General features: G+C 51.9%; 1 protein-coding gene across 1 annotated transcript; it reads right to left on the reverse strand.

The window, feature by feature from the left end:
• Positions 1–1,678: 1,678 nt before the first annotated feature.
• CPA5 (carboxypeptidase A5) lies at positions 1,679–24,628 on the reverse strand. The gene is made up of 12 exons (XM_086690113.1): positions 22,344–24,628; positions 21,631–21,842; positions 19,666–19,747; positions 18,518–18,652; positions 9,922–10,020; positions 8,672–8,773; positions 7,389–7,490; positions 6,934–7,044; positions 6,407–6,497; positions 2,929–3,128; positions 2,552–2,636; positions 1,679–2,004 (listed from the first exon to the last, which is right to left on the reverse strand). The coding sequence occupies exons 2-12, from the start codon at positions 21,744–21,746 to the stop codon at positions 1,817–1,819; spliced, it is 1,311 nt and encodes a 436-aa protein (XP_086546239.1). The 5' UTR covers positions 21,747–21,842; positions 22,344–24,628; the 3' UTR covers positions 1,679–1,816.
• Positions 24,629–26,248: the final 1,620 nt, after the last annotated feature.

Consider the following 26,248-nt stretch of genomic DNA (forward strand, 5'->3'; position numbering starts at 1 on the left):
CGCAAATCGGACGCCTCCCTTCTTTTGGCTCTTCCCCTGGAGAGGATCTGGGTTCTTCAGGTGTTCATTACCCTGACTTGCTCAGGCCTCCTCAAGGCATGGCAGGTCCTGGGCACAGGCATCCCCAGTCGATGGCCACTGTGCCACCATGGCCGCTGGCCGCATGGCCCCCGGGCTCGGCCTTCTTGCATCCACCCCAGGCCTCCTCACCATTTCTTTGCTCAGAGCGCTACGCAGCTCAGAGTGTACCCAGCCTCGTGGGTACACTCTAATAACCTGCCTAGACCCCTTGGCTCGGCCATTGTTAATCTGCTCCTTCATTGCCCTTTCGGACCTGGGTCTTACCTAGAGTTCCGATCACTACCCATCCCCTCCATCTACCAATTTAACCTCTATCTCCTTTTAGGGTGGAAAGAGGGACTTGTTCTACTTCACCCTCCTTTCTTCCATGTGTGAGATTTAGAGTAAAACTCCGTGCTCTGTGTCCTGCAGGGGCCAGCTCCCGGGTACCCACAATCCTCCTCTTTTGCAACAAAACCAAAGTCTGGCCCTTGCAAATGAAAGTCTCGCTTTCTGCCTCAGACGTGCACAGACCCACCCAGCGTTGCTGTTGACCTCCAGCTTCTTCAGAGTACCTGCCTTGCCCTGAGGGCGGGGCAAACAGACCCACTATCTCTGCTCCCCGGGGGTGAAGGAAGGCGGAAAGTCTTAGGAACAACCTCAGGAGGGGCGCCTGGGAGGCTCCGTCGGTTAAGCGTCCAACTCTTGGTTTTGGCTCAGGTCATGATCTCGTGGTTTCGTAAGTTTGAGCCCCGTGTCGGGCTCTGCGTTGTCAAGCGTGGAGCCTGCTTGGGATGCTCTCTCTCTCTCTCTCTCTCTCTCTGCCCTTCCCCTGCTCATGCTGTCTCTGTCTCTCTCAAAATAAATAATATAAATAAATAAATAAATCTAAAAAAATAAATAAATAAAGAAACCTCAGGATTGGGAGGGGGTGCATCTTGTTTCTTCTATCTCAAAATATTCTCCCTTCTCTCCCTTAAATAAAGTGCTTACTTAGTAAATGCCGGGCCGGGACTAACCGCTCAGCGCAGGACAGCCATGGTGACTGTGGCAAAGAGGGGCGGAAAAGAGGCTTTCCTCTCCCTGGATGTGTGGGGCTTCGCCGTGCTCGCCCTGACTGGCCGTGACTCTGTCCAGGACCAGCGGAGACTGCGAGGGTGCCCAGGAGGCGCAGGTCACAAACCAGTGACTTGTTCACTCTCCTTTAGAGGGTGAATGGGATCTTCAAAGAGGGGGAGTCTGAAATGAACCCCTGACCCCTACCAACATATGAAATGAAGCAAGAAGAGGAGGAAGCTGCCTGCCTGTCCCCACCTCTCCCTCAAGGTGCCGGAAATGTCGCCACCGGAGAGCCACTGCTTTTGATCAAACATTGTCCCCTCCAGGATCATCTTAGGATGTAAACACCAAGGGGACAATGTGCCTACTAGCAGCCCCCAGCAGGTGAGTTGTCTGCCATGGGCCTGGAGGACCCACATTTGCAGGATGAGCAAGTGTAAGGTCGGCTGGCCCCTCAACCCTCCTGAGTACCTGGGGACTGAAGAGGCGTTTCAAGTGCCCCTCTCCCCTCCTCAATGCGAGCCCAAAGGGGTTAGTGGCCAGCCCCAGAGGCCATCAAGCCTGTTCAAACTTGTATTTATCTCCTAAGGGGTCAAGGTTGGGGTGTGGGGAACAGGAGGCATCACTTGGGTTTCAGGAGGAGCCCCAGTCCTCGGGGAAGGGAATGAATCTTCCCGCTCTGCCCTCGGTGGTGTTGCTAGTAGGGGTGATTCAAGGTGTGCTCCATGATGGTCCGAAGCGCCAGCCATGTCTCCTGGGCCGTGGGGATGATCTGGGAGGCCGGCAGCAGGAAGCCATAGCGCCCCGTGTCCCGGAGCTCGAAGGTGAAGGAGAACTTGATGCCATTGTCATAGGCCCAGTCGACAGTGATCCCGCTGGCCACATCTGGATGTAAAAGGGCAATGAAAAAAAATTAAAAAAAAAAAAAAAGGGCAAAGAAATGCCCCCCCCCCCAAAGGAAGAATAGGGTGTTTTGCTAAGAGGCATCCTAAGTGGTAAGTGGGCCCTGGGAGCTTGACCCCAACTCACCCCGGACAACATCAAGCTTCCTGACCCAGGCCTCAACCTGGGCCACCCCCTGCCCTCTCTCCCCATTCTCTCCCCCCGGCAAAGGGAAAGCTCCTCAAGGCCACCACCCTTAAGATCTCCTCTCTCAGGGACCATCACAGAGCCAGGCATCGGGAGCTGGGCATTAATTAGTGCTGCAGAGAAGCAGCTGCCTGTTTCTGGGTGCCACCACTCACCCCTCTATTCCGATTGGAAACCAGCTCTGACTCAGCCCGGTCAGACCTATGGCCCTGTGGCCAACCAGTGCTGCCAGTCGGCGAAGAGACTGCACCCGCCCACCCCCCCCACCCCCCCACCCCCCCCACCCCCCCCCCCCCCGGTGGATGTGGTGCCGAAAGCAGCAGCCAGGGGAAGGCTCACTCACAGAGGGTGGTGCTGATGCTGCCATAAATGTACTGGATCCCGTGGACCTCATACAGGGCCTGCGCTGCGTCCTTGGCAAGATCGTACTGTGAGATTACATCCAGAGGGTGAGAGGCCGGGGCTCCCGTGCTCCCACACCCTCACCAGCTGCTGAGAAACGGGAACTCAGGAGTCCTGGAAGTTGGATATGTAGATGACTCTCATGAGAAGGGAGCACAGCACCTCCGGCTTTGAACTTGACCACATGTGAGCACAACAAGCTCTCCTCTCCTTCCTACCATGGGGTCAACTGGTCCAGACCCTTGTTTCAGAGTGAGGGCCTCAACCCTGTGGGAGCCTGCCTGATGCCTCCCCCGAGCCCCCAGCAGCCAAGCTCACCAACTCCTTCTGGTTTGGAACAGGCTCCGGTGAGTGGCCGTAAGGGTACATGAGCATCTGAGAGTAGCTGTGAATGGAGATCAGAGCCTTGATGTTCCCATGGGATGTGATGAAGTCCACGATGGCAGCCACCTCTGGCTCCGACTGAGGGGAGGGCCCACGATAAGTCTCAGAGCAGGGGTTGTTATTAGAACCATTTCCTGGAAGAAAAATAAAAGCACCCAGAGGCTTCAAATTCCAAGGCTTGGGAAAGACACTCAATGCTCACAAAATATCCAGCTACTCCTCCACATTTCCCAGCCTCCTTTGCAGTTTGGTTGAGGCCATGTGACCACTTCCGGCCAATGAGAATGTGAGCAGTAATGAGGTGTCACTTCTAGCTGGAGGCTCGTAAGAGCAGGCATGACTTCTCCACACTCTCCTCAGTCTATGTGGTTGAAAGCAAAAACCTCTAGATGGAGGAAGCATCCCGGATCCTTCTCTCACGATTGGGAGAAAGCTGCCAAGGAGAGTCACCTACCCACATTGAGCTTCCTGTGCATGAAAAGCAAACTTTTACTATATTAAGCCACTGAGATTTGGATGGGTATTTATCACAAACCCTAGTCTTAGAGGGCCAACCACACCACGACTCAGCGACTCTCTTGCCCTGTAGAGAGCTTTCACTGGCTTGTCCTTTGGTTAAGTCCTCACTTGTTCCATTAGAAAAGTGGGCCTTCTTCGGCAGCTGCCTTCAGAAGAAACTCTAGGTCTCCAACCCTGGCTTCCTCAATGAGCAGCCACCCCTATGAGCTGACCCTTCTGTGCCGACTGTCCACTGCCATGCGGAAAACTTGGTCAGTTGAGCGCTCAGACTTAGCATCTGCTCAAGCTTTGCCACAGCTGTGGCCCCAGGAGCAACATGAACTTGGGGCCAAAAAGAGAGAGACTAGATCCCCATAGCTGCCTGAAGCTGGTCTGGGAGCCACAGATGTAAAGAGCCTTTGACAATTCTTCTTGGGGACCTAAGTTGGGGGAGAGGACAAAGAGGAACTGACCTTCTATTCTGTTTGCAAATTTCACTTGCCCCTATCTCCTAGATTCTTTGCTCTCCATTTCTTTTCTTCCTCTTCTGTCTGCCTGCCCTCCCCAGGGGCCACGTCATGGGGGGCTGGGCTGTGGGTTGGTCAAGATTTGGGGGTTATTTGGAAGGAGCCATCCCTGTTCTTCCTCTTCTTCCTCCTTCCTGAAATGATTGCGCACAAGCCCAATGCAGAGGTCAGGGATCACCCCAACTTCTGGAGCCTCCCAAGGATGCCAGAGGACCCCCCGCCCCCAGACCCTCAGGGCAGTGCACTGGCCCGAGGACTGGGGGCCCTGGCCCACGGACTGGTTCGGATGCTGCACTAGGATTGCAGCAAACCGGTCCTCCCCAAGAGCGCAGGGGAGGGCAGCGTGAGTGGGAGGGATGGTCTACAGATTACTCATTATGCAGCAATTAAATTAAGGCAATGATAAAACCATAAACAAAATCTTCCAGCCTGAGTCACCAACCCAGACACACACTATTTCTGTCCACAGGCAGGCCCGGAGGCAATTCTGTCACCGGGGAGTGAGACCCCCTCGGTCTGCGGGTCCTCGCCCGGGGCAGGGACCCTGGTGAGAAGGGGATGTGCCTGCAGGAAGCAAGGGTGAGGAGCGGCCCCACAGGCTGGACAGTGGCCCTGTTTGTTGTGTCTGCCGGGAGCTTCTGCACCTGCTACACTTGATGAATGACAAACAGCAACAGATGAGCAGAGCGGGGGAGGCTGAAAGCTTTGTCTGCGTTTGCAGCCCACGCAAGGAAAGCGGTTCCCCTGCCAACGACCAGGTGGCTTTGCCCAAATATGGAGAAACACTTCAGGCCATTAGTTCTGGTTTGAGCTAAGCAGCATAAACTAATCTTCCCCTGACCAAATGGGAATTAGCTGCCTGCCTCTCTCTGACGTTCATAGTCAAAGTCCTCTGAGCCTGCCTGTGTCACAAGTACCTGCTAATGGATTCATTAGCTATTTATTTTTCCTTCTCTGAAAATGTAATTTGTAGCAAGGGGAAATCTCTGGAAGGACATGGTAAATTATTAAAAGCAGTAATCTTTGGGTGGTGGGATTACGGGAGCTTTTTGTCCCCTCTGGGCTTTTTTTTTTTTTTTTTCCATACATTTTTTTTTTTTTTTTTTTTTACATTGTATATATACTGATTTCCTCCAGCCCCCTGTGGTGAAACACACAAAAGTTATTTTCTTTAAAAGGTAATTTGTCTTTCTGCTAGCCAGTCTGTCTCAGGGTCCATGGGTACTCCCTTCAGCCGGTTCTGAGGGGCCCTCGCGGATTGCAACTTGGGGCAAAGGGGCTGGTCATTTGAAGGGGAAAACACCCATTTTTACACGGTTGTGTTCCCTTACACAAGTGGTTACACACACAGTGCCAGATCCTCAGGAAGCCCCCACACCATGGGCTGAGCGCCTTGCTCTGGATGCTTTAGATGCTTATTTTTCAATGAAAACAGACTGAAAGAAGCTAGATTTTCAGTGATGGGCAGATCTACAATGTTCTGTCTCATTGGTCTGGCCATCCATCTGCGGATCTGCTTTTCAACGGCAATGGCACTGCCTCCTGTGGAGCCAAACTCCGACCCCACCACACCCCCAGAATAGGGGGTGCCCACGCAACCTGTCTTGGCTAGACCCAGGATCCCATTCATCAAATCGCTGCATTCCCAGGGTCCACATAACTAGTCCCGAGGCTTTCTGGAGACCTCAGTTTCCCCATCTAATCCCTACGTCCCCGGTGTGGTAAGGGTGATAATCAGGAAGAACACCAAGAACTTGAGAGGAAGCTGCCCACCTCTGCCTGGAAGAAATACGGCCCTGCAGATACGCACCAGTCCATCAGCCCAGGATTACGAAGCAACTGGGCCGCAAGTAAAAACCAGGCTCAAGACAGTGTCAGTGATAAGAACTTGGCTTATTTTAGATTTAAACTACTGTTCTGGCCTCCCCAGAGGGCAAATTTCAGGTCATGACTCTCGGGAAATGAGTTTGAAGGCATTTTCTCTTGGTGGGCTCCCTACAAGGAAGGGCTGGAGAGATCTGGGGGGCATATAAACTCTAGGGTTTGAACAACCAGCAAGACTATCCTGTCCCTCCTGAAGGGACAACCTGAAGACTCTCTTGTACCTTTCCCTGCCATATTTAGGATTTGACCCCTGCAGCAAGGAGCCGTTTCCCGCGTTTCCCACGAAGCTGGAGCAGATGCGTACGTTGCCCACGCATGTGCAACCCCTCCCCATATCGCACAGCCAATCCTAGGCGTGTGCTTGCCTGTTCCTGCCATGACTCACTCGCATTAACTAACTACATTGCCTCTCCCGGTTATGAGTCCACATAACCTGACTGCGTGAGAGACGTGCCAAGACATCCTTCTCCAGCCCTGCCCCCAGGTCCAGCAGATTACCATACCTCCAAAACCTGACTTCCAGTTCCTGTTAAGATCCACACCGATGCAGAAGATTCCAGGTCTGGTGGACTTGTTCTTCCGCCACAGGCGGTTCTGAAAAGCCCAGGGCGGGGGACATTCACCCCTTTCCCAGGGATGGAAGCCTCCGACATCCTGTCCTAGGAAGGGGTGGGGGTGTCTGGTGGGACAGAGAGGGGCAAAAGGAAGGAATGTCTAGGGCAGGATGGGGCTGCTACGAGGCTGGGCCAAGACTGCAGATCACCTATGGTTAAAGCTGTGGTGTGGGGGGAGGCCCGAGGACAGGCTACCAACAGTGGCCTTCCCTGGGCAGCAGGACAGGGGTTGAGTCGCAGCTGCAGTACCTGAGTCACCTGCCTGCCTTCGTGAGACTCTCCACCAGGAGCCCCTGAGGAGCCAGCCCCCAGCGAACCTCAGCTCAGCTTCCCAAAGCCACAGTGACCGTTCCTGCACGCCCCGCCCCCCAGAGCTGACCCTGACCCCTGACCCTCTCCCTCCCGAATGTCCTGACCATGCTGTGGGTAAACGCAAACCCATCAGGGTTGGTGACGATCTCCATGAAGATGTCCATGGCGTTCAGTAGGTTCGTCAGCGTGCGGTCTTTGCCATATTCAGTGACAATCTGCAGGCCAGGGCAGAGTGGGTACAGGGTGAGGGATGGGAGGCGCGGGCAGGCCCTCCTCTGAGGTAGATCAGGACTTCTGCACAGCCAGTGGCCGCAGGCAGGGGTGGCATCAGGCCATCAGATACATTCTTTGTGGGCTTGGAGGTTAAACAACTAGAAGGCGGAGGGTGGATGTGGGCGCTGCGCTGCAAAAGGCCAGAGCGCGTGGCAGCTGTTCCAAAGGACAGGAGAGTAGAGAGCCCCCGAGGTTTAAACAAGCCAAGTACAATCTTGCAACCAGGGGCGCCCTAAAATAGTCGAGTAGCCGCCACCCCAGCCCCACCCCCATCATCTGTGCTGACCTTCTTGGCGGTCCAGATGCCAGTGGCATGGGTGATCCACTCCCGGGAGTGGATTCCAGTGTCAATCCAGATGGCCCGGCGCTGAGGTCCTCCAGTGCTAAACTGGGTAAAAGCACCGGGTCCCCAACAGGTTTGAACGGAGACAGCTACAGAGCTGTCCCTAGGCTCCCAGAAGGTGGCCCCAGGTGTATGGGCACTGCCTGGGGCGGCCCTGTGTCCCGAGACAGGGGCTGTATATGCAGGGACTTGTGCATGGGTCCATGAAGTGCACACGTGTGGGAGCCCCGGTGACACAGCGGTGCACTGGGGAAGCAAGGTGATCCAGCTGGAAGCACAGAGCTTCCCAGGCTTGAAAGTGTCTGAGACTAGTGTTTCTCAAACTTTAAAGGGTACACGAATCCCCCGGCATCTTACGAAAATGCAGATTCTCAGTCAGTAGGTCTGGGGAGGGGTCTGTGGTTGGGCATTTCTAACGGGCTCCCGGGGGTGCTGCTGCAGGTGCCAGGACCCCACTCTGAGTAGCAAGGTCCTAGACCACATTAAAGAGGGGACACGGACAGCCCCTGGGGGAAATCAAAGCAGGGAATGAAGAGGTCAAGTCCCAAGTTAGATGAGAACACTTGGCCCTCTGGAAGAGTACCCCAGGGCTGTCGAGAGCTGGAGCGCCGTCTTGTCTGAGAGCTGGACGTCAAGTGCCTTGAGGGGGTCCTTTAGGGCACATACTAAGACTTGTTTTTGGCTTGGCTCGACTCCACACTCCTACCTATCCTGCCTTCTTCATGACCAAGGCCATTGCCGCCGTCAAGTTTGCTCCAACTGTTTCCAGTGGCCCCCGTGAAGGGCTGGGAGGTCTCCCCACAGACTCGGGCCTATCTGTGGGGCTGCCTGAGCCAGATGACCTCAATCATTTGTAAATGAGGCCTCTATTTATCTCCCTTCCCATTTCACAGATGAAGCAACCGAGGGAATAGGGAGAATGCTGACTCACCCACATTCACCTCCCAAGACCAGGGTGATGACCACCACCCTGCAATTCCATCTCCTTTGCAACCCTCCCACCTACTTCCTGACCCAGGACCTGCCAGGTCGCTGCACCATCACCTGTCCATACCTACGAGAGTAGGTCCCTGAACACCACAGCCCCAAAGCTGTGGGTCACCTCAGGGCAGGAGTATACACATCTTCTCTGTCCCTAAAACTCCCACCCTGAACCCTATGTGAGTTCAGTCTTATGCCAGGGGCTCTCACTGTAGAGTCTGGTGGTCAACACTGCCCGCTTTTACCTTCAGGACAACAATGGACCGATTTTCAAAGCTGTGGCCAATCCGAATTTTTGAGACTATATCTGAGTGCTCGGCCACAAAGTTGTCGATCCAGCTATATATCTGAAAGGAATGAAATTTGTCAGACCGGCAGGGAGGCATGGAGGGGCGGGGCCCAGGCTCTCCCCGGATATCCTCCTTCCCCCACCCCACCCTCCCGGTGCTGTCCCACCTCCCTTGAGGGTCTAAAAGGACCCAGCGGGAGAATTGCACACATCAAAGATGCGGAGCTGGTGTCGAAGGCAACTGGCCCTGTGCAGAGCTGAGCCTCTTTCTGGAAGAGGAGTGTCCTCACCCTACCCAGTCCCCAGGGTCAACCTGCAAGGCTCTCAGGGTGGAAGTTTCTCTTGCTTCCACTCTCTTGGCCCATTCAGTCCGTTTGACAGACCCCACCGACCCAGCTGTTTTGGTCTTCTCGGCCCTTAGAGATTCTAAGCTGTTTGAAGGCAGGACTATTTATCTCGGATGTCAATAAATACTGACAGGCCATATTAACCCCTTCCCTCACTCTTTCAATGTACATAATTGAATTACCAAACATATGGGAAAAAATGGATCTTCTATTCCAGGCCATGTGAAACGGGAGAGTAATGACAGTGATACCAGAGGGGACAATATCAATCCCATCGCATCTTTTTCATGAAAATGGAACCTATGCCTTGAGTTTCTTTCTGGGCTGGGTGTCCAGAAAGGCGGGCTGTAACTGGGAGCAAGAATTGTCTCCAACTGAGGCAACTCTGTTCTATTCTACAAAATGGCTCTCCAATGTGCCTGGCTTCCTGTCCCTTCGATGCTCCAGGACCCACAGCTGGGGCCACTTGACACCAGAAATGCTTGTGGAGAAGTCAAGACCCCTGAGTCCCCAGCCACAGTGCTGGATTTGGAGATGCCACTACCTGCTCTGCTCTGGCCAGTGATGCATCCCTACCTCAGTGTTCTGCCTAGTAGACCTTTCCTCAGTCCCGGACCTGCCCTGGGCTGTACTGTTGAGTTCTCTCTATCCCTATATGGATCCTGGCTTCTGGACCTGTTTGAAGATGTCTGTCTGACAGACCTTCACCCAGTGTCTGCTCTGCTCTCCAGAGACTCCCCAAGAGTCATTTCACACTCTCCCGTGGACCTCAGAGTCTTTCATTAGTCTCTGCCTGAGTCGGGAGACCCTGAGGGCCCAAAGGGACAAGAGAGCCCGGAGCGCAACTGGGCAGACCTACCTCCTCCAGGGTGTGGTAAGAGGCATAACTAAAGCTGCTGGTGCTACGCTCCAACCGGCGGGATTTGGCCATGGCTTCTCTCTCCTCATCCAGCAGCACCTAGGAGACAAGAGCACATACTGGAAGGGAAGGGGAGAACCGGGCCAGGCAGGCCTCTTCCGAACCCCGCATCGGCTGGGCCGCGCACAAAGACACCACCGACACAGGAGAACGAGCCACCATGAGTGTGAGCTGCGCAATGGGAGGAGATGCCGGTTGCTGGATGATTCTGCTTGGCCAGCTGGTGTTCATGCCTCCGTTTCCCAAATGAGCACGGGGCGAGGGGTCCGGAGAGCTGCATTCCAAGTCTGCCACCAACTTGCTGTGGAGCCTTGGTCTTAGTTTCCTCAGCATGGAAATTAGGATAGCAGTATGCCCTGCCCAGCTCATAGGATAAAATGTAATAAGGGATATGAAAGTATTTTAGAAGAGTGCTCGTGATCTATTGCCAACATTGTTTTTGCCCTCTATGAACACTGCTGAGTCAAGGCTCAAGCTGACCCCCTGGGGGAGCAGAGGGCCGCCCTGACCCACTCTACTCTACCCCCGGGGGGTAGCCTACACAATTGATATCCAGGCCATTTGGGAAACCAGCTATGGAGCAAGCTGATCCAAATAATTACAGAACTAATATGCCAACAATCTTTTACTTACTGTCTTAACTGCCTCTTAAACACAAGTATGGATGAACCAAAAGCAATGTCCTGGGTATCATTTGGAGTTGGTACTCTGCCCACACGCAGGACTTCCCACTGACCATGGAGAGGGCGTACGGTTGGATTGGGTTGCCCTCCCCCATCATTCTGGGACACTTTTCCCAGCTTGGGATTCAGTGAGGTGGGCAAGTGCCCTTCACCCCAGGCTTATACCCTTACACTGGCACCCAGGGATAGAGGCACCCCAGGACTCTGCACTGACCAGCAGCATGGGAAGTGCCTAGGCCTCTCTGCCACAAAGGGTGCTGGGAAAGCAGAAGACCTCAACCCAAAGTCACACAAGGGAGTCTTGATGATGTCTTGCTTCAGGCAGAGCCTTTCAGTTTACCAGGCATCCTTATCCTCATTGTCTCCATTGGTCTGGTCAGATGACCAAATGACAAGGCAGGACTTCACTATTCATGTTTCAGAGATAAAACAGATTGGAGAGGTGAAGGGACTTAATGGCAAAGCCAACAAGGGGCAAAGGTGAGGTAAGAACCCAGACATCCTATTCCTAGCCTTGGGTTCCTTAAGGCTGGCTAGCTATCAAAACTAAAGGTGAATAAGAATAATAAATGTATGTATTATATGTAATACTAAATAACAAACATATATACACACACATAGATAGATATACATACCTATAGGTATATACTGTTGACCCTTGAACAATGAGAGGGTTAGGGGCACCAACTCTCCCACAGTTGAAAATCCACACATAACTTTTGACTTCCAAAAAACCTAACTACTAATAGCCTGCTGTTGGCCAGAAGCCTTACCAATAGCATAAACAGACAATTAACACATATTTTGTATGTTATATGTGTTATATATTGTATTCTTACAATAAAACAAGCTACAGAAAAGAAAATATTAGTAAGAAAATCATAAGAAAGAGAAAATACATTTAGAGTACTGTACTGTATTTATTAAAAAAAAAAATCCATGTATATCCACACAGTTCAAACCCAGGTTGTTCAAGGGTCAACTGTATGTTTATCTGTGTGTGTGTGTAGGTATGTATATGTGTGTGTATGTACAGAGAGGGCAAGAAAATGTGTAAAATGTTAACAACAGGTGAAAAATCCATCATACTCTTCTTGCAATTAAAAGGTGTTCTGAAATAACAAAAAAATGTGGTGTCTGGGTGGCTTAGTCAGTTGAGAGTCCAACTCTTGAATTTGGCTCAGATCATGATCTCATGGTTCATGGGATCGAGCCCCACGTCGGGCTGCGCGCTCACAGCACAGAGCCTGCTTGGGATTCTCTCTCTCTCTCTCTCTCTCTCTCTCTCTCTCTCTCTCTCTGCTTCTCCACAACTTGTACTTGCTTTCTTTCTCTTTCTCTCAAAACAAATAAAAGTAAAACATTTTAAAAAACTATTTGAAAAAAATAACAAAAAAGCAATACCCTGAGCATAGAAAAATAAGACAGTAAAATGTCAGAAAATACCACTATGAAAACAATGCTTGTTAGGATAGAAAGATTATGATTTCAAGCAATTTTTAAATGTTCCCTATTTTTATATTTTGGCGGCATGCTTCTACTGCTTCAATAAGTAAAATCTTCTAATGAATAAATAATACTAAAACAAAAACAAAAAGGCCCAATGGCTAAAATAAAGTAGCAGCCATGGACTCTTCAGTCCCAGGGCTGGAAAAGAGGCATCACCACCATCCCCGCAGACGAGGCCGTTGTCCAGTGCCCACTCACCGTGCTGCCCCAGTCAGCTTGCTCACAACCCTCAAGTTCACAGATTTAAAAATGGGACTGGAAATCGTTGCTTGGGCCTCATTTTCTTTTCTTTTTGAGCACCGACCACACGTTAGGCAATTGTGATTGCAATGTTTTCTGGCTGAATTAGCTAAGCTGGATACATTCCCACTTGGGCAAAGCTGGGATTGCTGGGCAAGTAAGGAAGCCTGGAGGAGCCTTGACCCTTGCTGGCACAGGCACCACCCCGGGACACTCTAACAAAAGGGACTTGTCTTCTCCCAGGAAACCAACGGAAATCTCAGCAGCCCACCGTGACCAGTGTGTGCCCATCACTTTGGGCCGGGCACTACCAGCTGTGGTGAGCAGCCGCAGGGAGCCGGCAGCCCGGGGCTGGTGCACCCAGAAGTCCCCCTCCAGTCCCACCGAGATGAACTTCCTAGGGACTGGCGGAGGACCCGAGGCGGTGGGAAAAGGTGGAGGACAGGGAGGAGAAATTGGGAAGCTCTTCCCACAGCCCAGGGACACCCACAGCAGCAAACAGCTCCCAGGAGGCCATTCTTTGTTCCACAGAACGGCTTGGGGGCAAATGGGAAATGGGCACCAAACTGCAAATAACTTTCCAAACACCCTCACAGCCCTGTGAATGGATGTGACACCCGCTCACAAATTGGGAATGCTCAGCCCTCACAGCTGGGCCCCAATGCCAAGAACGCTAATCTACCCTGGCCTGAAAAATACACAGATGTTGGCTCCCTTCACAAGGCCGAGAGGGGAGAGGGGAGAACTGAGAACGCAGTCTTGCCACAGGCTCAGGGAAGCCTAATTACAGCCCTGTCAGGCTTCTCAGAGACAAAAAAGAAACGGCTCAGAAGCAAGCCATTTGCCTCCCTGGAAGCCATAACCTGACAAGGAAAGTAATACCTTGGTGTGAATTAATTTATGACAGGGGTGAGGAAGGACGGGAACATTAAGCAAAGAACAGCACCTCCAGGATGGAGGAGGGCAGGAGGCCACGGGAGGCCCAGGAAGGGCGAAGCTGACGCCTGAAGGGAACCAGCACTCGGCCGCTGAACTCCAGCCGCGCAGACGTAAAATGGACACGGCTCCGGGGGACGGTGAACGGGGAGCATCTCCCCACCCCCCCGCCCCCACCCCCGCTCCGTGACAGCAGCAGTCACCTCTCCTCATGTGTCCCTGGCCTTCTCTAACAGGCCCAACATTTGCAGTAGCAGCTGCGTGGCTGGTAGCAAATGCAGTCTGTGCCTACGTGGTGGGTGGCTACAGACCCGGGGGTTCTTAGCGTGGACCCCCTCAGAGGTCAAGGCTGAACGGGTGGCTTCACTGCCCCAAAGGCAGAGTTAAAACCACCCACACAAACAACAGTGACAACTGTGGAGGAAGCAGATGGCTCAGGAGCAAAGAGTTCAGGGCCCCGGGGCCAGGCTGCCTCTGGTTAAATCTCGACGCCATCACTAACGGGGCACTAATCTCTCTGGGCCTCAGTTTACCAAAGTATTCATCTCTCTCTGGGCCTTCAAACATGGGGGTCACGTTATCACACCCTTGAGCACATTCTTTAAGGGGTTCCCGTGAGGCTTAGAGGGGTTAATACATGTAAAATGCTTGGAGTGTCGCCTAGCACGTAGCCATGAGGAGGAGCAAGAGGAGGGTGGCAGGGCGATCGTAATTTGGGGGGTGACTCACGTGTGAACAAGGTTTTGAAAGCAGCAAGGGAATAAGTCATGCAGGTATCTGCAGAAACGGCATTCTACTCACAAGGACCAGTAAGTGCAAAGGCCCCGAGACGTGAATCTCATCAAGGGCCCTTGGGCAGGAATGGGTCAGGCAAGTTCAAGGAACAGTAAAGAGGTCCAGGTCTCTGGAGCAGAGCGAGCCAGGGGAGAGCAGTCAGTGACGAGGGTGTTGTACTTCAGGGCCATTTTAAGGACTTGGGCTTTTACTCTCAGTTAAGAAGTCATTGAGGGCTTTAAGCAGAGAAGTGACATAGTGGGATATAATATATAATAATAATAATTTTAAAGGACCCCTCTGAATGCTGTTTTGAGACTAGGCAACAGGGAGGCAAGGATGGAATTAGGGACAGCAGTTACAAAACTCTTAGAACAATCCAGGTGTGGGGCTGATGGCGTGCTGGCCCAAGGTGGTAGCATAGAATGGTAAGATACATTTTATTTATTTACTTTTTTAATGTTTATTTTTGAGAAAGAGGGGATGGGGCAGGGGAGGGGCAGAGAGAGGGGGACAGAGGACCCGAAGCAGGCTCTGTGCTGACAGCAGGACGCGAACTCACGAACCGTGAGATCACGACCTGAGATGAAGCTGGACGCTCAACCGACTGAGCCAGCCAGGTGCCCTGGTACAATACAATTTAAAGGGAGAATTGACGGGATTTGGTGAATGTGGGATGCGAGAAAGGAGTTGAGGACAACTCCAGGCTTCTTGTCTGAGTGACCGGAAGGATGGCGTTGTCATTTCCTGAGATGGAGAAGGGCTGTGGAGGAGCACGTTGAGGGGGGGTGCTCGGTTGGGAACGGTGACATTTGAGACGCCCGTTAGGCAGGCAGGTGGACATGAGGAAGAGGCGGTTGGAGACCCGAGTCTGGAGTTCAGGGTGAGCGTAGGAGTCTGGCTGGAGATGCAAGTATGGGAATATTCAGGAGGCTGAAGGTATCCAACGCCGTGATCTTGAATGAGAGGATCCAGGGGAAGTCAAAGGACAGAACTGGGAAATAGGAAAATGACATGCAAAGGAGAGCCAGTTAGACGGGACAACATCCAGGAGAGGACAGTGTCCCGGAAGCCAAGACAGGACATGTTTCAAAGACGAGAGAGCAACCAGCTGTGCTAAATAAGGTGGAAGAACAACAGGCACTCAAAGTTGGCCACTGAGTTGGACGTAGGAGCTGTGGGTGACGAATGTCAAGGGCAGTTTTGGTGAAGTGAGGGGTGGACAGTCCACCCACGGAGAAGGATGGAGGTGGCAAGTATGGCCCGTATTTCCAAGAGTTGTGCTGTACGGGGAAGCCGAGAAATGGGGTGATAGCTGGAGACGGGGGGACGGGATCGAGAGAGGATTTTGGGGGGTAAGAGAAATAACGCTACATTTGTATGCTAATGAGAATGATCCAGTAGACAGGGGGAAATTGGCCAAGCAATATTTACACTAAATTGCATTTTGCTCTAGATGCTCAGAGCCCGGGTGATTTTTGTGTTCTCCGTTGTGCTTTCCCCTATTTTCCAAATTATCTAACATGAATATTTATTAATTTTGTAATCAGAAAAAAGCCATTAAAATCCACAGAGCTGATTGCTCAAGTGAAGCTTTTCCATGGTGACTCATCCTAGAGAAAAAAACAACAACAACAACAACAACAACACCAAAACCAAAGGGCTGAGAAAAAAGGGGGAGGTGAAGAAAAATTAAATGCAAATAGAGCTCACTCGGAATCAGATAATTTCTTGCCTGGCCCACTGCAATTTCCTCAGCACCCTCCTGCCTGTCAGTCTCTCCCTGCTCCTGTCCCCAGCTCAACATTGTCACTGTCAGAGGGATTTTTTTTCTTAAATGCAAATCTGATCCCGTCAGAGCCCTCCCATGGCTCCCCCATGATTTTTCGGGATAAATCTCGACCTCTTCACCCAACAGAGGATGCCCCTTGTGATCTGGTCGGGCCTCACTGCCAACAGGGCGGGGGGGGGCCCTTCCCCTCCCGGTCCCCCCCTCGCCTGCTCTTCAGCCGCACCGTAATTACCGCCTTCTCAGAGCCTCCCTACGTGCAGAGCCTCTTGTCCTCGGCTCCCATAGCAACCTGCTGCACGCCATCAGCACCATCAGCAAGCTCATCCACTCCATTGTAATCACTGCTTTGCTCCCCTCCACTCCCCCACCCCCACGACCCGGCTCCCCTGGATACGGAACCGGAACCGGAGTTCCTGTCTTTGTGTTTCCTGCACCTTGCACACAGTAGGTATCTCCATATCAGTAGATGGAACAAACGAACCCAGCTCTTCCACCTCAAGCACGCGTCTGATCACAGCTTGGGGGGGGGGGGGGGCAGGGCGGGGAGCAGGGGACACTTCCCTTCCTCAAAAATCTCCAGCACCCCTGGCCAAAGCGAAAGCCGGAAGCCGGCACCAAGGTTTTTCACGCTCCCTCTCAGCCTAGTGCTGCGGAGCAAACACACCCTCACTTCTTCCTTTCCTCGCATCCGTGAATTCAACCAACATTTATTAAGCCCCAACCGAGTGGCAGGTGCCATGGGAGGCGCTAGGGCATAAAGATAGATAAGAGGCCCGAGCCTGGACCTTGAGGGGCTCAGGAGAGGGGGCCCTGGAGACAAAGACCAACCTAATAGCAAGGCCTCTGTCTGGGCACACTCTTTCCGAACCTGCCAACAGAGTCATTGTGGAGACCGTTGAGGGCCCGCCGTGCAAGAGAGGCTACGCCAAACGCTGTGGCGGAGAGATCCGGAAGATTCAGAAGAGATTAGGCCCGTGCGTCAATAACCGAAATGTAAGGCTAGAGGCCAAAAACCTGAGTGGTGCAAAGCCTTCCCCTCCTGTTAGCACCTCTGAGCTTCTCTCCTCCTGGACACCCTCCCCCTCGTCACCACAAATCAACTCAACACGGCAGCCTCCCCTACCCCCCCCCCCCCCCAGCTCCCTCCAAGCCAAAATGGGATCTTAAGTATGACAATCGGAGCTTGATGCACTGCAGACAGAGCGAGGTGTTGGGGAAAATCCTGCCCGGCTGGGTTAGGGCAGACAGTCCAGGGCATCTACTACTGACAGGGAGTAAAGAGCGCCCCCCGAAGGGATTCCAGCCTGGGGACGACAGGGGAGGACGGGTTGAGGAACGTGAAGAGGACAGCTCCAGAGGAGCCAGGGGGCAGGCTCAGAGGTGCCTCTGGGGCCACTCCTGATGTGCAGAAATCAACAGAACATTTTGAGAGACCTCTTCGCATCTGCTGGCTAAATGCTGCGGGCTTTCAGGGCGGGGCGGAAGCGAGGAAATGCGAACCTGAAGATGCCCGCGTGGGCAAAAAATGAGAATTGAGTGCTATTTCTTTTGATGTGGTACCCTGTCTTGTCTGCGGGGAGTTTCCCCATTTGGGTTTGTGGGGGATTAATTAGAGAAAGAGGCCACCCCTACGCACTGAGCAGCAAACACATGTGCCCGATGAGGGACAAAGGTCTGTGCATGGATCTAAGTGGCCCAGCCCCGTGCGTTCGCGGGAAAGGAATGCCCCTGATGCATTTATCCCTTGGCATGTGATGTCACGTGTGTGCGCTCCGGGAGACTGGGTTCCCACACTCAGAGCCCTCAGAGAGTAGCTGCGGCGCGCCGTGGCTGGGGAGGAATGTCTGGGGATGCGACCCTGCAGGCGCACCACAGCATCTGTGGAGGGGTGCGGCCAGAGGCGCCTAACCAGCACGCGGTGCCCACAAGAAGCGCTTTAGGAAGGGGGCTCCTTGGGATACCCTTGAAGACAGAACAACAGAAATAAAATGTCACGGTGTTCAGAAAAGACACCGTAAGCTGCGCCAACCAGGGCCGGTGGGGACACTGGCAGGGCCGGGATGAAGGCTCTCTCTGTCCTACCTACTCTGGTGTGCAGCCCTCCCAAAGCTATTCCCCTGGGAGAATCCTGCCTGGGAGAGGAGCCTGGTACCTCCTAGTACCGAGAGCCTGGTGGGACAAGTGTCGTGGGACAGCCAGGACGGCAGGGATGGTCAGAAAAGCAAAGGGACTCTTCCAGAGCTGCCTCCCCCGGGTGCCCAGGAAAGACCCGAGCTACTTGCTCCTGTCTCCCTCCTCCCTGGTCTCCTCCTCTGCTGTGAGCTGCAAATCCCCCCACAAGAGGACTCGTCCACAAGTGACTGCTACTACCACACGAGGAGGACGTCCCCCCGCCCCCGACCGTGGGCTCTGTCCTAGATTTTAAATATTCTCTGAGAAGTGTGAGGTGTCGTTCCTTCTACAGCAGGTCCACAAGAATGCGGACGGAACTCTAGAAACCTGTCCACTGTGAGCCCTGGGTTGCTTTCCTCTGGGCTGGGCTCAAACCAGAAAGGCACGTGGAAGGTGAAACCCTAGCCGTGGTGCTGGGGCAGGACCTCACCTGGATGTCCTTTATCATGACGCTGTAAGCAAGGCCGTGAGAGCCCAGGTAAGCTTTGACGTCTTTCAGTTCAGAGAAAGGAACTCTCATATCCACCGGGAGGCTGGGCCTGGCTGGGCCACGCCAGAAATCCACCTTGGCCACAAAGGAAAGGAAAATGGATGTGTTTAATCGCGTGTCCTCATACATGATCCTGTGGGCACCTTAGACAGGCAGACGGTCTTCTTCTCTTAGACAGTTAAAAAGGCCCCAGTTCCAAAATGAAAACCCTCAGGCCGAGCACAGAGATGGGGGCAAACAAAACCCCCGAGCTGCGTTTCTTCCTCCGATTCCGAGCACCCTCGCTCCCCGCCTCACTCCAACTTCGCCTGGACCCCAAGAACCCTAAACAGTTGCTAAAAGTGAGACAGCTCATCATACGGGGCATTCACACGGACAAGAACCTTGGTCAGAAGGGGGAGGCATCACTGCCCTCAAGCCCTGGGGAGGGGGGAGGAAACCGACCTGCATTCCCATGACCTCCAAATGCTACGTCTACTCACCAACTTGTAAAAGGGAGAGAATTGTTATAGTGTTACGAGTCCTAGTAGATAGGGGCACTCAAACGAATAGGGACAGGATACCTGGTTGCTTCAGCAGCCCTGAAACAAAACCCTTCTATTGTAACTGTTGAAGAAAATGTTTTCCATTGTGGAATACTTGCAGAGGACAAACGTTCTCGGAAACAAATGCTCAGGCTGACAGGGACGAACCCAAATAAAACACAGGTTCGCCAAGCGGAGCCGTTTCAGTGGGGGAAACCGACGTGTCCAGTCTGCATACTACATGGCATCCCACCCAGAGACATATGTACTCCCCGGGTGGCTTCCGGACACTCCAGTCATTTGTGAGGTGGCCCCTGACAGGGTCTGCTCGGCAGCTCCCCATCTAGGACAGAGGAGAAGGCCAAGAAAGGCCACCCAACTTTCCGGGCGAGTGTTCCCAACCTTTCCTGAAGAAGATCCCACATGTGATTTTCCACGGTGTTGTGATCTTTGGCAGATATGATAGGGGCAGGTTTGGGGCTCGGGAAGCAGGACAGGGGGCTGAAGATGCAGGCCACTGTAAGAAAGTGGAGAACATGCTCCCCAGCCCTGAGGAGTCCTCACCTTCTGGGGCTTCAGGCCCTCCAGATCCCTGAGAAGTGAAAGCTGCTTCTCATTTTTAGCCAGGACTCGAAGAACCTGGTCTCTGGAAAGACACAGGGAGGGTGGAGGGAGATGCTGAGCCGGTTCCCTGGAAGGCTGGGCTAGGGGACCCTGAGGACCAGGCTGAGGGGACCCGGCAGGAAGGCTGGGAGGCTGAAGGAGACTGAGCAGAAGGACGTGCCACTCTGGGAAGCACGCGAGTCCTTCAGCATGAGACAGCGGTCGCTCCAGACCAAGGACAGACCACCCGAGCCACTAAATAAAGCCCGTCACAACTAGTGATGAACCCAGCAGCAAGACAGGGGAGGAAGTATGGGACAGGAATATGGGAGAATGGAGGAGGCCTGGGAAACCAAAGGAATGAAGGGGAGAAAAGAATAGATACAGAGGGCAGGGGAGACCAACAGTGGCCCCGAGTGCTCTTCGTACAAGGGCCAAAGGCCATGGTCTGTCCAAACCCTGTGCCCCTTCCAGCCTTCTCTCAAGAGCTTGAGGACATGGAAGGGGAGATGAACCTCACGCTAACATAGGAGAGGAAGCTGAGCCCTTCCCATCCCGGTGGAGAGGCCGCGAGAGGCTGTTGCGCGTGACCTCCGGTGTTCACCACCTGGGATTGCCGCTGACTCCCTCCCTGACTGGCTTGGATATCAGGGAGGATGAACCCCCGCCCCCCCCAACCCCCTCTAATCACCACTATGGGGATACTTTGGGGGTCATTCCATTAGGTGACGTCTGGGAAGCTGAGTAACATGTCCCTAGAGGGCCTGGGGTAAAATCCTAATGCTTATTCGTATTCAAAGGAGGACAATACTATATCCATATGGGTACGGATACAGAGTCTTCTGGGGGTTACTAACGTCTTTAAGAATCAGAGAAAACCAGGGGCACTTGGGTGGCTCAGTCGGTCGGGCATCTGACTTCAGCTCAGATCATGATCTTACAGCTCATGAGTTCGAGCCCCATGTCGGGCTCTGTGCTGACAGCTGACAGCTGGGATCCTGGGGCCTGCTTCGGATTCTGTGTCTCTCTCTCTCTCTGCCCTGCCCCACTCACGCTCTGCCTCTCTCTTCCTCTCAAAAATACGTAAACATTCAGGGCGCCTGGATGGCTCAGATCGGTTAAGCATCCGACTTCAGCTCAGGTCATGATCTCGCAGTTTGTGGGTTCGAGCCCCGCGTTCGGGCTCTGTGCTGACAGCTCGGAGCCTGGAGCCCGCTTCAGATTCTGTGTCTCCTCTCTCTCTGCCCCTCCTCTAGCTCATGCTCGCACGCGCTCTCTCTGTGTCAAAAATAAATAAACTTTAAAAAAAATTTTTTTAATAAAAATAAATAAATAAACATTCAAAAAAGTTTTTCAAAATCAGAGGAAACCATCCCCCCAGGAAAAAAAATAGATAAACAATTTTACATATAAGCAAGAATCAGGGGAATCTTGGAGCCCTGGAAACTTCCCCATGGGCTGCAGATTAAGAACTCATGCTGTGGGGGGGGGGGGGGGGGGGGGGGAAGGTGGCGCCTGGGTCTGACTTCTGCTCAGGTCATGATCTCCTGGTTCATGAGTTCGAGCCCCGCATCAGGCTCTCAGTGCAGAGCCTGCTTGGGATTCTCCCTCTGTCCTTTCCTCTCTCTGCCCCTGCCCCACTCGTGCTCTCTCTCTCAAAATAAATAAATAAACTTAGAAGAAGAAGAAGAAGAAGAAGAAGAAGAAGAAGAAGAAGAAGAAAGAACTCTTGTGGGGAAGGACAGTAAGACAGCTGCTTGTCCCACCCTTGAGTGTGAGAGTGGGAGATTATGGACCTGAATGGGAAGTGAAGTCCCAACTCCCTCTACTCTGACCAGGTCCCAGGAAGACAGCCTCCTCCCTGCTGGCACACCTGGTCCCCAAGCTCTCAGCAGCCCTTCCTCCCACTATGGAGCAGCCACTCACCCTGTGAAATTCATTTGGCCCAAAGCTGCTGCCAGAATAAAGCTGAAGACCAGGAGCGTCCACCGGTCCACAGGGGACAGCCCAGGGCCCACGCCTCCTCCAGGGGTCCCCTGCATGCTTCTTCCTTCAGGCGAGCTTCAAGCCATTTCTTCGTGCGCAGGCATGGCCGAAGCCTCGGGACAGGACAGCACCTAAAGGCCGGCAGGCCCGGCCTGAGAAGGGCGTTAGGTTCTCTCTGGGGGAGACCCAGCATGTGGCTCCCACACGCAGGGCCTTGACAGAGCTAGGGCCACCCCTCCCCACGGCTAGGCAAATCCTCTCCTGGCAAGAGGAAAGAGGAAAAGAGGAAGACGAGGCTCTTGGCTTTCCTTCCTCCCTGGAGGTTTGCTGGGCCAGCCTCTGGTGAACATCAAGTCCTCCTTCTCCGGAGAAAGAGAAGAGTAGCTGGAAGGCCCCAGGAAACCACTCCGTTCCTCCCTCCTCATTTAATTCTTTTCTTTTGCTCTCCTTCTCCCTCCCCATCCGCTCACGCTTCCCCTGGGCCACGTCCTCCTTCCGCATAAGGGTGTGGACGCCATTGAAAGATCGCTGGGTTTAGAGACAGGGACCATGGGCTCACTTCCTGTCTAAAAGACCTTGGGCAACTGCCCTAATCTCTCTAAGTCTCAGTTTACTCATCAGTAAATGGGGTTAATAATACCTCCCCTCCCTACCTCACAGGGGTTGGGGGGAATATTAGATGAGACAACGTGGGTGAACTGGCTTGGCAAAGCCTGCAAAATAGAATGTATTATTATTTCCAAGCATTAACTCTTAGTCACAGCTGCATCTTAGGTCAGCACTCCAGTTGCAGTGGGGAGAAGGGGGACAGAAGGGAACAGAGAGGGGAACAAAGGAAATACATATAGCACGAGAAGGAATTCGGTGAAGACTCCCTTTTCTCTATGTTCAGCTGGCCGCCATTATGCCGGCACAGGTAGTGGATTTTCTGCCAGACATGAAGGTCACTGCAATCATTATAGTTCTCAACAGACAGCAGAGTCAATTTCTCAGTCCTGCTGAAGGCCCACACAGCCCCCTTTATGGGCTGGGAATAGCAGGAATAAAGCGGAGGCCAGCACACAAAGCAGTCATATTGGAAGGAGAGAGTGAAAGATGATGCGTGAATGGTAAATGATGAATCTAACAGAAAATCCACAGGAGGCGGGGGGGGGGGGGGGAAAGGCAGAGACTAAATCCAACAAAGTTGTTCAGCAGAGGACGTCAACAAAAGGCCACTTAACTGTCACCGGCGATTCTCAGAAGCCCCCCTCCCCATCCATACTTTCCCAGAATGGCCAATTAACTGGCCATGTGTGCAGAGAGGGGAGCTCTTTTATTGACAGAATGCCCTGCTCCCACACCCCGCCGGACCTACTCCATTATTCAGTTGTTCAGTTGTTCAGACATGCCAAACTCTCCTAGAACCCTGGCTTTGGGAACTCTCAGACAGAAACATTAACAAAGGGTTTAAGGACCTAGAAAAGAAAGCAATTAGGCTTTCCACCCAAGTAACATTCAGCTTTAGTAGAAACAGGAATAAAAGAACGTCCTAGTAAACAACAGCTCAGGAATTTAAAAGAAAAAAGCGGGATGGTGCTAGGCACCAAAAGTACCCAGCATCTTCTCGCTCAAAAGCATCATTTAAGTCACTAATAATAAGACAACTATCCCTGTATTTGGTTTAGGGGTGGGATGAGAGAGAGAGAGAGAGGGAGAGAGAGAGAGAGAGCAAGAGCAAAAGAAAGAGAGGAAGAGAGAAGAGCACTTCAGAATTCTTGAGAATTTCCAGTAGAACTTTCTGTGATAATGGAAATGTTCCGTGTCTGTGCCATCCAATAGGATAGCCACTAGCCACTCGAGATGTGGCCAGTGAGACTAAGGAATTGAATTTTTTATTTTATTTCATTTTAATTCATTTCACTGATTTAAATACCACGGTGGCTGATGGCTATCATATTACACGGCACAGTTCTATGGGAATTCATTAGCCCTAAAGCAGGGCCTTCAATGGCTGGATATGAAGCAGAGACACACAGCGGGGCTTGACTTAATACCTAATATTGGCTTCTAACCAAAAAATAATCATTCATCAAATCATTTACTCAATAAGTGTCTACTGCATATCTATAATGTGCCAGGCACTTGCTTACTAGGAATAAAGTATGGGAATAAAACCGAGAACAATACAGACCTGGACCTTAGATTTCTAATGGGGTGAGTAGACAATTAGTTTAAAGAGCATATAAATAATTGTAAAAATATAGCTGGCGTATGTGCTCTAAGGCGAAAATACAATCTACCATGAGGACAGATAACAAGGACTCCGCACAGGCTGAGACAGGGAGAGTTTCCTCAAAGAAGTTTTGTTGGAGGACTTTTACCTCCCGTGAGTGGGTGGTTTAGACACCCAAACAACCCTGCCTCCATGAAACATTTTATCCACTAAAATTCTGGATACGATGAAATATTTTTAATAACTTTTAAAACACATCACTGAGGGGCGCCTGGGTGGCTCAGTCGGTTAAGCGTCCGACTTCAGCTCAGGTCACGATCTCACGGTCTGCGAGTTCGAGCCCCGCGTCAGGCTCTGGGCTGATGGCTCAGAACCTGGAGCCTGCTTCCGATTCTGTGTCTCCCTCTCTCTCTGCCCCTCCCCCGTTCATGCTCTGTCTCTCTCTGTCTCAAAAATAAATAAACGTTAAAACACATCACTGAGTGGGCATGAAAGTAAGAATCTACAGATCCCCAAAAGAAGTAAAAGGCAGACATCAGAGAAGTCAGCAAATTGTCCCCCCCGGAAGAGTTCCCTCAACCCCAGAGTTCTTGATCTTCCTCCTGGAAGAACATACCTAGCGTCTATGGCCATTTTCCTTCTGCTTGAAGTATAGCTCTTAAAACTTTCCTTTCGTGATAGTCTCCGTTTTCATTTGTTTGAAATTTTTGTTATCTTGCTTTCATTCTTTTTTTTTTTTTTCAACGTTTATTTATTTTTGGGACAGAGAGACAGAGCATGAACCGGGGAGGGGCAGAGAGAGAGGGAGACACAGAATCGGAAACAGGCTCCAGGCTCTGAGCCATCAGCCCAGAGCCTGACGCGGGGCTCGAACTCACGGACCGCGAGATCGTGACCTGGCTGAAGTCGGACGCTTAATCGACTGCGCCACCCAGGCGCCCCTCTTGCTTTCATTCTTAAAAGAGTTTAACTGGATATCAATTCCAGGTTGATTATTGCTTTTCTGTCAGCACATTGGAAACATCCTCCCACAGTCTTCTGGCTTCCATTTTTACCGTTAAAAGGTAATTAATTCGTCTATTCACTGTTCCTTAGTAGGTGATCTTTTCCTACCCCGGGTTGCTTTGGAGATCTTCTTGTCTTTGATGTCCTTTAGTTTAACCTTCATGTATTTATTCTTCAGCTATCCCAGATAGATCTAGAGACTCAATGCGATTCTGGTCAAAAACCCAACCATTTCACCAACTGTCACAAGCTGATAAAAATGGATACCAAAAACACGAACGAACAAACAAGCAAACATCCTAAGAAGAGTCAAGACCATCCTGAAGAACAGAAGACTTTCTCTGCCAGACAGGAAAACATATTATAAAGCTACGGTAATCGAGACAGTATGGTATTGGCACAGAGAGAGCCCAGAAACAAACCGAAGCATATTTGGAAACTTCATTTTTCACAGACTCGGCACGGCAGATTACTGTGAAGCAGACAGACCGTTCAATACGTGTCACTGGGACACTTGTAGGTATAGATGGAAAAACTGGAATTAAATCCCTATTGCACCACATGTAAAAAGCAACTCGAGGTAGATTCAAATACTTACATGTAAAAGGCAAAACTATAACACACTTGGAAGACAACATAGAGAATATCTCCTGACACTGGAATAGGGAATGATTTTTCTAAATAAGACACAAACGGGAAAAAAAAGAACATAAACCTTCCCATAGAGGGAAGGATGGATAAAATCAAGAAAATTAAAATTAAATTAAATTTTAAGAACTTCTGTTCTTAAAACCCTTGACAGAGTAGAAAGCTGACTTCAGGGGCACCTGGGTGGCTCAGCTGGTTAAGCATCCAACTCTTTAATGTTTATTTTTGAGAGAGAGAGAGACAGAGACAGAGATAGAGAGACAGAGATAAAGAGACAGAGAGAGAGTAGGAGGAGAGGAGGGGCAGAGAGAGGCAGACACAGAATCCGAAGCAGGCTCCAGGCTCTGAGCTGTCAGCACAGAGCCCGACGCAGGGCTCGAACTCACCAACTGTGAGATCATGACCTGAACCGAAGTGAGGCATTTAACCAGCTGAGCCACCCAGACGCCCCAGGAAGCATCGGATTCTTGATTTCAGCTCAGGTTGTGATCCAGGATCATGGGATCAAGCCCCACCTCAGGCTCCATGCTGAGTGTGGAGCCTGCTTAAAGTTCTCTCTCTCTCCCTCTCTCTCTCTCTGCCTCTTGCCCCAGCTCGCATGTGCATGCATGCACTCTCTCTCTTTCTCTCAAATTAAAAAAAAGAAAAAAAAAGAAAAAAAAAAAAGAAAGCCGACTTCAAACTGAGAGG

Source organism: Puma concolor, chromosome A2 (genome assembly GCF_028749965.1).
Source record: "Puma concolor isolate L17-30 chromosome A2, mPumCon1.1.hap2, whole genome shotgun sequence".
NCBI lineage: Eukaryota > Metazoa > Chordata > Mammalia > Carnivora > Felidae > Puma > Puma concolor.

Excerpts from the sequence above, each read along its gene's own strand:
- CPA5 (XM_086690113.1), bottom strand. The coding sequence starts at position 21,746 with ATGCAGGGGACCCCTGGAGGAGGCGTGGGCCCTGGGCTGTCCCCTGTG. Across the intron at positions 10,021-18,517 it reads TCATGATAAAGGACATCCAG|GTGCTGCTGGATGAGGAGAG; the intron begins GTGAGGTCCTGC and ends CTTGTCTCCTAG. Across the intron at positions 7,491-8,671 it reads GGTCCATTGTTGTCCTGAAG|TTTAGCACTGGAGGACCTCA; the intron begins GTAAAAGCGGGC and ends GCTTTTACCCAG.